Genomic DNA, 13,296 nt, shown 5'->3' with positions numbered 1-13,296 from the left:
GAACATAAAAACTCGAGTAGAATACAAATCAAAAATCCAATTGAAACCAATGAACTCAAAGAAGTCACATATAGCCTAAGAGACTATTTAATGAATCAAAGAGTTAAAAATTGAGTCTAAAAGTCATGACAATGATCATTATTTCAATCATTTTTTCTTTTTCAAAGATCAAAAATTCATATGACGAGGTTTAAATCATGTTGGTACCAAGCAAGCCACAAATTGGTCCATGGGCATAAACCCCAACAAAAACTATATCTAAACTACAGGACTAATTCCCTTAAGAAAGCGGCCTAGCTATCCATCATCGGAAAAAGTCGACATAATAATTTACCAAAAGTACTCGGTTTAAAAGAAAATTGACATCTTCGGAAAAAGAACTGTGGTATAAAGAGAACCAAGGTTATTGCAAATAAAGTAAAATTAAAAATTAAGAAGCTAGTACACATGAAGTAAATGAAACATACTAAAACAAAAATCAAGAAGTTAGTAAACGTCGAGTAAATAAAACATACTATATAAACTAAAAAAATCAAGAAGCTAGTAAACATACTAATATAACACAACACATGAAAACAAAATATCAATCTACCATATCAAAAGTTATACAAGAAGCCACTCCAACTAGAAATGTTGCAATGTCCTCAATAAAACTAAACAAAATAGAGTAAAATGGTGAAAAGTGCTACCTGAATACTGCATCAAATGCTCTCCTCACTGTCATACTCAGTCGTAGCCTCCTCCTCTTCCTCTTCCTCGGACCAATGAACTAGAGCATCATCATCATCTTCCGACTCGGTCGATGGCACTAACTCTTGAGGCTTTAGAACTTTCCATAGCCCCTTCACACCCTTCCACATGCGGGTGAAGAATTTATCTCTCTTCTTCTCCCTCTTCTTCATCCTGGTGTGAGCATTTGCCAACTTGGCATGAGAAGTACTCAAAGTACCGTGCACCATGGCCAAATCAGCGTATGCTTTCTCCATCTTCTTAAGGTGATCCCCTGCTTCTTTTGATCCTCGAGATAATTTTGAAATGCTTTCTTTGAAATGCATACAGAGGGTCCCTCAGATGTTTCCCTAGGTCCCTGTGGAAGGCCAGCTACTAGGTCGCGAATTTTTCGCATCTCCTCGGAAAGCATAGCAAATGGTCCTCCTGCAGAAGATGATGGCTAGCTACCCTGGTCGGTCTGAGAAGAAGATCCCAACCTTTTTTTTTTCTTTTCACGGCGTCGTCCTCTCCTCTTTTCTTCAATGGAGTAATAGGCTTTCCCGGATCTATTGAGTTGTCTTCCGTGTGATCCTCAACCCCTGCAAAATGGCACAACTCAGTGATGAGAGATGGGAACATCAGTGATTGACCATCCTGCCTCCGATAATCTCTTAGCTCATGGATGAAAATTGCACCAACAATGAGCTGGATATCATCAAGAATGGAAGCGATCATTTGAGCCCTCATCATTGGTATATTCCATGTATTCCCCGCAGGGGATATGCGACTGCATATGATGGCCAACCATATCTTTGCTTCGGTAGTGAATTCTTTGAATGTGATCCCTTTCTTTTCAGCAAACCATGGAAAATCCTCACCCGGGCACAATTTGGAGATCAACCACTCGCCTGAGGCACAATCTTTCTCACGGAATGGTGCAATGTCATGGTCTTGCAGGTGATAGATTCGATTCACAGCTTCAGCTCCGAAATTCACCATTTTGCCACGAATCTTCATGATTGGCTTTCTTAACTTGATGGTTGGAAGGTTAGCATAGAATTCCCTCACGCATTGCTCATTTGCTCTGCAAAGTTGAGGGGCAAAACAGGTCCATCCCATGTCTACAAGCCTCTGATGGAACTCGGGAAGACGTTCTGGGACCTTTTCCAGTAATATACCACTTTCCAAGAGCAACTTCTCCGTAATCAACTCGGCACAGTACCATTCCTGGCATTCCAATGACAAGAACCAGTGTTGGTCATAGTTCTCCTCTACTTCCAAAGGGTTGTCATGCGCGGATTCGTCGGAGTTAGAGCTCATTTTCAGCTTATGGTACCTATAAACAAAGTATTGGAGTAAAAATGTAGTATGGCTAGGAAATATATTGCAAAATGAGTCCAATATGCCAAAAACATGATTGGACAGACAAAACCCAGCCTTAGAAAACTTTTCTGGATTTTCAGTTTAGCAGAAGCCTGCTCTCTTATATTGCAATTGCGATGGCAGAAGGAATCCAAAGAGGTCGCAATTGCGAACCAATCATTGCAAATGCGAAAATTGCCAGGTCTGATGGTTTTCGCAATTGCGTTAACCTTGTCGTAAATGCGAATTATAGCAAATGCGAAAAGGCTATCGCAATTGTGATGCCATCGTCCCCAGGAGCTCTTCAAACCTAGAACAGTTCAGTCCCAAAATTTTAGAACAAAATCACACTTTTAAAGAGTCCAATCAGTTTTTAGGCACAAAATCATGAAATAAACTTCACACACAACCACATATTGAAGAAATTTTAATGATTCGGCAAAGAATCTCATTCGGTCCTTTCATCGAACACATTGAAGGCACAAAAATTACTTCACATTCTAACAAGCTATGGGTACTCAGACTTCCCCATTTTTTTAAGCAAAAAAAGAAGCTCATACCCTCAACCAACCTCACCCACAAATTACAACATGATTTAAGATGTTTTTCAAACAATTTTGCACATAAGAGAAGAATCAATTTGAGCCCTAGTCTTTCAGAGCACAAGGAGAGAAGAAGAAGAAGAAGAAGAAGAAGAAGAAGAAGAAGAGTATGCTAAAAATCATAAAGAGTGCAAAGATTAAGCTTTCATACCTGGATGCTTGCAATTAGGAGTGAAAATGAGGGAGTTTCAAAGGTGGGAGAGTGAGGAAGATAATAGTCCTTTAGTTTTAGAGCCGCAAACATTTTTGGAACTTTTGTTAAAAGTGAAGCAAAGTTACCCGTTTAAGGCCCTCAGTTGTCGCAATTGCGACACCAAGCTTGCAATTGCGAGAGATAAAATGTCAGCTGGGTTTCGCAATTGCGACTAAATCTTTGATTTTGCTATGGGCCAGCTGTTCGCAAATGCGGACCTTTGTTCGCAATTGCCAAATCAGAGGCATGGACCTAATTTTTCTCACTGCCCAATCTCCCTACTTTTTGTCCCGAATACTTCCAAACTTCCTGCAACTTGGTAGGTTGATTAGAAATAATAAAATTAACCATTTTTAAAAAGAAAAAATTTAAAAACAAAATAAAAATGTTAAGAATAACTAAAAAGTTGAAAACGATGGGTTGCCTCCCACCAAGCGCCGCATTTAACATCGTGGCACGACACAAGTCATCTTTACCACTTTTCTCTCCACTTGGAGGATATAAATTGGGCACCCAACTTGGAATCAAGTTTGTGACCATGAGCGGTGGGCGGTGGTAAGTAGATGACCAAGCCAACCATCAATTTCTTCATTTTGCATTTATTGGTTTTCTTTTGAGGAATGTCATTTTGCGTTCTTGAATTTTCAAATTGCAGGATGTATGGCTCTTGTCTTTATTCTTTGCATTATAATATGGATTCACACTACTCAATTCCCATATCACCATAGAATTCCAAAGATGAAAAATGCTTGGAATGAGATATCAAACTCCCAACTTGCAATTTTTTCCGGATTTTGACATCCTCTTTTCCCCCCGAACTAGAGTCATTTTCAACCATCTTTTCAACTACATCGGTTGACTCTAATTTCATATTTTTCTTCGCATCATAAATATGCATGGAGTCGGTTGGCGGATGTTCAATTCTTGATTCCTCAAAATAAAGCTCACTTTCTTCCTCGAAGTTGAACTTTTCTTGAACTCTTTCCACACTTTCTAGTTAGTGGGCATAATGAGTCCTAACCAATATTTTCATTTGATCTTCCAAGGTGCGGATATTCTCATCATTTTGAGTTAGTACTTGTTTCAAGTCCTCGAGAGCTAAGCTGTGCTTCTCCTCATTTTCAAGAACGGCCTCCAACATGAGAATCATCCTCTCATTTTGAGCATTTGAGAGTTCTTCTTGATTTTGATCAAGTGACAAAGAAGGATTTTCAGCTTCAACATCTAAGGAAGGTTCTTGGCTATCATTCACTTACGAGACATTTTGGACCTCTAAAGCTTCAAACAATTCTCCCGTTTGTATGTTCAACCTTTCAAGCGCCAAATCATTTTGGTGACTATTTTCCAAACGTTCCTCCAAGGCATTTTGCTCTTTGTTTCCTCCTTCAAGTAGGCATTCCATCATGAGCTTGAATTCTCCATTTTGACCATGCTCACTTTCTTCCACTTTCATATCCCTATAATTATCATCACAAAAAGTAGAACCATTATAGTGGGGGGAAAGGGAAGGACAAATAATCACAATTATCCCAATGACCATTTTGACCACCACACTTATCACATATACTCCACTCATGGGTTTGAGATTGTGCTCACAATCCACCCTCGGGAGAATCTAAATAATTTTTCCATGAGTGTGGTCCTCCACAATAAGGACAAGGGTCATCAAAGTATGAACAACTATCATCCAACCAATTTTCATTAAGCGATGCCATTTTTCAAAACTAAGAAAATAAACAAGAAAACAAATAAGAAAATAAACAAAGATAAGAAAATAGTTACACAAATATTCACAAGTTCGGACCAAAGCACGTACGCTTATTTCTCAAACAACCTATATACGCCAAATTATTCTCTGGCAATGGCGCCAATTTTGATAACGTCCAAATCCACAACTAAAAAGTAAATAAACATGGCTGCATGCAATATAATTTACCCAACTATGAGTTGGGGTCGAATCTCACAGAGAACAATATGTAGGCGATTAGGCGTGTAAGAGAATTATCACTTGTTATGCTAAGCCAAACATTTAAAAGGTGATTGTGAAAATATTATAGCTAAATGCGGAAATATAAACTAACCTTACAAGAAAAGAAAATGATCAATGGCTACAAGCATGGATACACGGGGAATTACACTCAAGGAACGATCCAATGTATTTCACGATTTTACAAATATGAGCGAGTTTATGTTAATTAAACACGGATAATAATTCTATATTAGCTTCTTCCGAATACTAACAAGACTTCCTAATTGAATTATCCCTAAAACAATTAAGAGATTAAGCACACCCGAATATGACTACAAGTAGTTCAATCCTATCCCTAGGTAGAATCTATAAAGAGGGTTAACGCCTCAAGTTCTTGTTAATTAATCTTTTCCAACCCAAAATTATCTTTTCCAAAATTAATTTGAAGTGAATGGGCAAGCCCTAGGGTTAGATAATCCCTTTGGAAACATTAAAGAACAAGAATAATTAAAGAAATAATAACTCACTTCAATATAAATAAAAATCGTTCAATACATAAACACAACAAGATATTTAATCCACACTTTAAATGTGAATATTCCCATAAACAAGCTTCAAGTGTTAGAAAAAGTACTACACACTTAAATATTCAATACAAAGCAAGGAAATGAAGAAATGAATATAAATGGGTAAGTAATTCTCAACCAAAAGTTTCAAATATCCAAGACCCAAGTGTGTGTGCAAGAACCCTTGCTCCAAAACTTATCTTCTCTAGTCAAGAGATGTCAAAGAGATTGGCCAAAGATCTGCCAAAGATATTTTACAAATGAGCTAGGTTGTGTATTAAAGGGTTTGGGGCCAAAAAATATGAAATTACAGAAGTGCCCAGAACTGAAGCGCGATACTCGCATTTGCGAAGTGAGGATCGCCATTGCGAATAATTGCATTATTGTTGAGTGTCGCATTTGCTGTCTCAAAGTTCGCATTTGCGAATTTAAGCACAGTGTACTTGGTTTCGCATTTGCAAAGGTTGACTTGTCTGGTTGACTTCGCATTTGTGATTCCTCCATCACAATTGTGACTTCTGCTATTTTACTGACACTTCGCATTTGCCAAGTTGATGTCGCAATTGCGACATCTGAGGCCATTTTCCAGATTTCTGCTTTTGAGCCCCCTTTTGACTTGTTTTTGCTTGGTTTCTTTTCGATCACTTCTAAGTCACATAAAACCTGTAAAGTAGAAGTAAACGATATTAAACACACTATTTTATCAATCAAACATAGCAAAAAATCTAAGATTAAAGACGAGATAAGTTGGTAAATTACCAACATATCAAACCCCCAAACTTAAACTATTGCTTGTCCTCAAGCAATCAAAGCACAAAATCTTCTTCCAAGTATTTAACTCAATAGTGCATCCATATCATACCAAGTCAAAAGGTCTACTTAAGTACAAACACATGACTTTGATTGGTACCAACAATTAATCCAAAGCATATGAAACACCAAAAACTTCTCATAAAATTCATTACAATTCAAGTGCTCAAACACTATGTTAATCAAAGTAGAAATCAAGTCATGACACTTGATAGTGGAGGCCATAAATGAACCTCTTAATGAACCTCCTAATCCGGGCGATATCAACCACCTCGTCGAACGTAGCACCTGATACACTCTCCCGAATCATAACAAAACGCAACTGATAGTGGATGCCATAAATGAACCTCGTAATCCTTTGCCATAAATGAGCCTTCTAACAAAATGCAACTAAAAATATCATCTCATTCTGGGTCACAGACATGCCCTCCTGACACAGCTGCTCGACGTGCGAAGCTCCTCCATACGGGTCCGTGGCACAAACTTCTCCAAGAAGAGAACGGAAAATTCATGCCATGAAAGTGGTGCTGCACCGACTGGCCTGCGCCTCTCATAAACCTCCCACCATCTGAAGGAAGCACCTGATAGCTGAAAAGTAGTAAAGGTGACTCCACTAGTCTCTAGAATACCCACTATGCGAAGAATCCGCTTGCACCTATCCAAGAAGTCCTGGGCATCCTCTAACTCAGCCCCACTAAATGATGGGGGCTGGAGCCTCCCAAACCTCTCTCATCTCTTCTACTCCTCAACTCATAACGGGACCCACCTGGGCTAGAGCAACTGCAACCAGTTGGGCTGGTTGGACCCTCTGTGTCTGAAGTCCCTGTATCACCTGCTCTGGAGTTCGGGCGGCGGGAGCCTGAGTACCTCCCCCGGCATGAGAAGTGGCTAGCGCAATCTGAATAGAAACCGCCTGAGCAAGGCTAGTGCACACAGTCAATATCTGAGCCAAAGCCTCCTGAAGGGCTGGAATCACAATGGGCACAGCTGGTGCCTGAGCTGGCTCCACTGGCTCAACCACATCTAGAACCTGCTCCTGCACTGGAGAAACTGGTAGATCTACAGGTGCTGCTCTAGCTATTGTACGAGCTGCACCTCGGCCTCTCGTCGCCCTAGCTGGTGGTATTGGTGGTTTTCCGTCCGGTCCGGTAGCACGTGTCCTCACCATCTGTGAGAGAATAGAATAACAGAAGTTTAGTTCCCATAATCAATAAATTCGCACGACAAGAATACAAGAATGTGAAGTTTTCCTAAGGGTTCGGCAGCCTCTCGAAGATAAGTACAGACGTTTCTGTACCAATCCACAAGACTCTACTAAACCTGCTCATGACTTGTGAGACCTATGTAACCTAGGCTCTAATACCAACTTATCACGACCCAAAACTCAACCTGTCGTGATGGCGCCTATCATGATACTAGGCTAGCCGACAACTCAAACATTTCCAATACTTTGAAATTTAAAATATACCATAATAGGTTTAAATAGTTAAAATCTCAAAGTAAAGCCAATAAAAACCATCACAACTCGATACAGAAGTTTCCTAAAACCAGGGTGTCACTGAGTACATGAGCATCTATATAAATAAAAAGTCTGAAATACTGTCTAAGAAATTGAAACTGAACAAGTAAAACTGAGGGATAGGGGATGAGAGTCAAGGTCTGCGGACGCTAGGGCAGCTACCTCGATAATCTCCAAATGACTATAAACGCTGAGAAATCAGCAACCACCGTGTCCGAAAATACCTGGATCTACACACGAAGTGAAGGGTATAGTATGAGTACAACCAACTCAGTAAGTAACAAGTCTAACTATTGGGCTGAAAGCAGTGATGGGCTTTATATGTACAGTTCAATTATAGAAATACAATACCGAAAGGTAGACATGCTTCCAAATTTAACAGTTAAAGCTCAAACAGGTAAGATATGTCAAGTTCAACTGAAATAAGATAAGGTATATCTCGATATCTACATGTCAGTTATGTATGTCAACTGAAGTACAAAAACAGTGATGAAATCATATGCGTACTCTCATACTATCAATCAGTCAGTCCTCTCATTCAATCCATCTCATGGTCACTCATTCCTCACAGTCACACATTCCTCACAGTCACTCCATCCTCACAGTCACTCAATCCTCCCAATCGCTCGGCACTCGAGCTTGGCACTCGCTCTCGCACTCAGTAGGTACCTGCGCTCACTGTAGGTGTGCAGACTCCAAAGGGAAAAATCCAGCCCAAGCGCTATAATAATCCAATCATGGAACGAATCAATGAAACATGCTGCGGGGTGGAGTCCGATCCCATAAATATTCTCACAATCAGGCCCTCGGTCTCACTCAGTCATCAATCTCTTAGTCTTTTGGGCTCACAGGAAACATGATAATCACCCCAAACAATGATGATATGATGTATCAATAAATGGCAATAGAGACTGAGATATAATATGTAAATAATAGCTGTGTCTGAGTACATAATTACAATTTAAGCAAATAATTCAACATGCATCACGACCTTTGTGGGTCCCAACAGTACCAGCACGCAGCCTAAGCATAATTTCTAACATGACTAGTATCTCAATTTCTCTATCACATGGAGAATATACGGATAACGATAAGATTATTCAACTACATAGTTCCATGGAATTGACTAAGTCATAATTCCTACGGTGCAGCCCCATACGCCCGTCGCCTAGCATGTGCGTCACCTCAATACCAATCACATAACACGTAATTCGGGGTTTCATACCCTCAGAACCAAGTTTAAAAGTGTTATTTACCTCAAACCGTGCAAATCCCTACTCCAATAAGACCTGGCCTCATGATGCCTCTTACGATGCCTGCTCAACTCACCCAAATCCCGCACCTACGATTACTGCTCAACTCACCCAAATCTACTCTTACGATGCCTCCTTCACTTCTGCGACCTCGCACCTGCGACCAATTCCTCGCAGGTGCGAGTGCACCAGACCTAGTGCACTTCAGCAATCCTCTACTTCCAATATTCGACCCTATAACCATTCGAACTTCACCCAAGGCCCTCGAGACCTCAACCAAATATGCCAACAAAGTCCTAAAACATGATACGAACTTAGTCGAGGCCTCAAATCACATCAAACAACATCGAAAATACGAATCACACCTCAATTCAAGCCTAACGGAAACTAGGAAACTTCAACTTCTACAATCGATGCCGAAACCTATCAAATCAAGTCCGATTGACCTCAAATTTCGCACACAAGTCATAGATGACACAACGGACCTACTCCAACTCCTAGAACAAAAGCCCGAGCCCGGTAATCACAAAGTCAACTCTCGGTCAAAATTCTAAATTTCCAAAGCTTCTAATTTTCTAACTTTCACCATTTCAAGCCTAAATCAACTACGTACCTCCAAATCACTATCCGGACACACTTCTAAGTCCAAAATCACCCAACGGAGCTATCGGAACCATCAAAATTTTATTCCGGAGTCATTTACACGTAAGTCAATATCCGATCAACCTTTTCAACTTAAGCTTCCAATCTTGAGTCTAAGTGTCTCATCGCATTCCGAAACATCCCCAGAACCGAATCAACTACCCCGACAAGTCACATAACAACAATTAAGCATAAAATGAGCAGTAGATGGGAGAACGGGACTACAACACTCAAAACGACCGACCCGGTCGTTACATATACCAATGAAATATTGTTCTAGCTTGGAAGATGAGAACCTTCACAAGCTGGGTGACAACATATAGACATAAGAAGGTATAAATGTACATACAACTTACAGTCCAATTTTAGCGGTGCAGTAATGATGCATATATATTGAGTACTGTACTCATCTTGCTACTAGTGCTTCAAAGATGATTAGAAAACCAAAACGGAAGGATTGAAAACTGAGAAATATGATGTTTGTAAAGATTTTGGACCCCTCCACCTATTACCTTAAGGTTTTCGATTAAGTATTCAGATCACTTTACAAGTAAAGCAGAATATAATACTTAGGGTGAGTTCCTATATACAAAAAATGGCTATTCAAAGGTTGACTAGATAGGTGGTTTTACATTTATGTTCATGTAAGAGCTAATTGTAAACACTTATTAGTTCTATACAGGCAATTCGGGTAAAGGCTGAGGCTCCATGCAACTTGAAATTCTCTGGACAATCTGTGTCATGTTTGGTCTTGCTTCAGAATTTTCGAACAAAGCTGAGTTAGCCACATCAACCAAAACCCTTAGCTGTTCTATATCTGTAGTATCATTGAGTTCTGGATCCAACATACCAATTAGCACCTCCAAATCCTCAGTTTTCCTACATTCCTCTGTATATTCGGCAAGTGTCATCGACCCCTGCACCGACTTCAGCCCTGTAATGAGCTCGAGAAGTAACACTCCAAAGCTATAAACATCACTTCTTGGTGATACTAGCCCCGTGTTAAGGTAATAGGTGTCAACATAACCAAGTGAACCCTTTACTTTAGTAGGAGTGCTTGCGCTTACAGCATCATTGCCTAACTTGCATAGCCCGAAATCTGCAAGCTTTGCATGATCGTCGTCGATTAACAGTATGTTTGATGATTTGACATCTCTGTGTATGACCGGTGGGTCAGCTACTGAGTGGAGATAGTCAAGAGCACGAGCAACGTTTAAAGCAATGTTTAGACGATTAGACCATGATAGTACACCCGCAGATTGGCCATGGTATGTGTGCATCCTCTCAAAGAGGCTTTTGTTGGGAACATACTCCAAAAGTAGTAATTGTTCTCCTGCTTTAATTTATAAATGGAGCTGAATTTGAATCACATATGTTGCACGACATATATATATATATATATAAGAAAACAACATTATTGGGATTTGGGACAAAAGGAAGAGGCCAGCAAAATGGATCGCGATGGGCTTTTATTGTTAGTTCGCCAACAAATACTCTTGTCTCTTCTTCAATAAATATAGAGCCAATACAAGACCTTTTTCATTTTGACCAAAATTCTCTTTGATGTTTTTCTTTTGGGATTTTCTTGGTGAATATGAAGCATTGTACGTTTGTCTTATAGTATAAAGAAAAGACATTAATTGTAACAAAAGGAAGATGACAGCAAAAGAATCTTGATGGGTTTTTCTTAGTTCACCAACAAGTGCACTTGTCTCTTCTTCAGTATATAGCCAATGGAAGCCTTGTATCATTCGGACAAACATTCCCTTCGATGTATTTCTTTTGGGATTTTCATGGTGAATATTCTTTCTACTCCACCCCCAACCCCCCGGGGAAGTCATCTTCCTTGGTATCATCTACCACTTAAGACAATTGCTGTTCATTCAAGTATCTGAACAGCTATCTAACATTTAGTTTTGTGACAAAACATGGTTCTGATCCATTATCTAATAGAGTTAATGGTTAACAAGGCCTCGATGATTTCTTCTATTAAGTGTCCCCCACTAGTTGAGGGATGGGATGTTTGTTTCCTTTTATGGTATTAGCAATCTTCATCTCATGAGTTAGCTTTTGCAACTGAGTTAGGGCTAAGGTCCATTTTCTTAACATTGTATCAGAACGGGCAGAGGTTCTCAATTCGCGTTTCACTGCTTCCTCAAAAAGAATTTTTACATGTTTGGTCCGTTAAGAAAAATCAGGCCAGCATTTGGTCGGCACATTGAAGACATAATTGAGTAAATAAAATGTGTGCTACTCTTTATAACAGTTTAAGCCTTCAGATGAGATGGTCACACGCTTCAATATCTTCCCTTCGTAGGCGTAGATAATTCTATTGGAAAAATTTACAGTATGTCCTAAACATTGTAAAATGTATTCATTTTCATGCAGCTTAAGCTTCATGCCAGCAATAATAATGTTAAAATTTATCATCCACAAAAATAATCCAAAGAGGGTTTATGATTTTAGTCATTTTACTGTGAAGTGTGGAGGGGGAGTGTATTGGAGAATAGAAAACAGCTGAAAACATTGTGAAGAATACTCCATACATGTTTCTTAATTCTCAAACCAAAGTATAAGGATAATACCAAATACCATGTCCAGAAAAAACAGACCAAAAGAGAGTTTTAATTTCATCTCATTTGATATTTCTTTCTTGGCTTTGATTTGAGCCAATGATTAAGTCTTCTTTGTCTTCACTATAATATATGTGATAACATTTATAAAACTTGTGGAATTTAGGAGATTAAAGTTGATTACCTTTGTCCAAGCAAAAACCCATTAACCCGACCAAGTTTGGATGCGATATTCTAAGCAAGACCGAGACTTCATCCAAGAACATCTTTGTTTTGCCACCTCTTTCCTCCATGACACGCTTCACCGCACCTAATCTTCCATCTTCAAGCTCAGCAAGATAAACATATGAAGTTGCTCCAACGCCAATCCGAATCTTGAAATCTTTGGTTGCCATCTTCAACTCTTCTAGTGGATAAGTTCTTATAGTAGCATTACAATCAATACTGATCTCTCTGGACTTTTCATCAACTTGATTTTCTTCATCTGGTTTTGTTTTTGAAAGCTGCTTATTGCCTTTATAATATAGATAAACAGCTAACTTCTTTAAGATAATTGTGAGAATGATGATAAGAACTATTGCACCAGCAATCCAATAGCTTTTTGGATTGGATTTGGAGAATCCATGGAACCCCATGTTGGGATCGGATTCGATCAGGAACTATACTTCTTGAATTTACTCAATCATATAGTTTCTTTAGACATGTATTTGGTTCTTTCTTTTGTCTTAGATACTGTGATTGGATGATAACAAAGATTCATGAATTTGTCAATATGCTGCCTGTGATAACCAAGTATTGTCTTATGCTTGTGAACAAACATTTGCACAAGGGTCTCCCTTGTGTCTTTTAATATTGACCTCTCAAAGACAGTTTTAAAATGAAAACAAGAAGAAACATATTTTTTTTAATTTGATCAAATTGTGATTTTCCCCAGTTTACAGTGGCTAGAAGATCCAAACAAATGTTGCATTTCAATATACTATGTCTCATTCCCAAATTAGTTGTTGTTTGCTATATGGATCATCTTTATCTGTTCTGCTCTTAGTCAAGTTCTTCGATTGTTATTAGCATATCGCTTCTCCTTTATCCTGTCTTA

General features: G+C 39.1%; 1 protein-coding gene across 1 annotated transcript; it reads right to left on the bottom strand.

The window, feature by feature from the left end:
• Nucleotides 1–10,038: 10,038 nt before the first annotated feature.
• Nucleotides 10,039–12,835, bottom strand: LOC104095419 (probable receptor-like protein kinase At1g49730). The gene is made up of 2 exons (XM_009601558.2): nucleotides 12,385–12,835; nucleotides 10,039–10,960 (listed from the first exon to the last, which is right to left on the bottom strand). Exons 1-2 carry the CDS (start codon nucleotides 12,833–12,835, stop codon nucleotides 10,302–10,304), a joined length of 1,110 nt encoding a protein of 369 aa, XP_009599853.1. The 3' UTR covers nucleotides 10,039–10,301.
• Between the last annotated feature and the right edge of the window lie 461 nt (nucleotides 12,836–13,296).

This window comes from Nicotiana tomentosiformis, chromosome 8, assembly GCF_000390325.3.
Source record: "Nicotiana tomentosiformis chromosome 8, ASM39032v3, whole genome shotgun sequence".
In the NCBI taxonomy this organism is placed as follows: Eukaryota; Viridiplantae; Streptophyta; class Magnoliopsida; order Solanales; family Solanaceae; genus Nicotiana; species Nicotiana tomentosiformis.
Note: the sequence above shows the minus strand (reverse complement) of the source record. Positions and strands in the feature narration are given on the sequence as shown.

What these genes read in the sequence shown, in the direction of transcription:
- LOC104095419 (XM_009601558.2), bottom strand. Translation starts at nt 12,835, where the DNA reads ATGGGGTTCCATGGATTCTCCAAATCCAATCCAAAAAGCTATTGGATT. An exon ending in GGGTTTTTGCTTGGACAAAG is followed by an intron (nt 10,961 to 12,384) that starts GTAATCAACTTT and finishes AAATTAAAGCAG; the next exon opens with GAGAACAATTACTACTTTTG.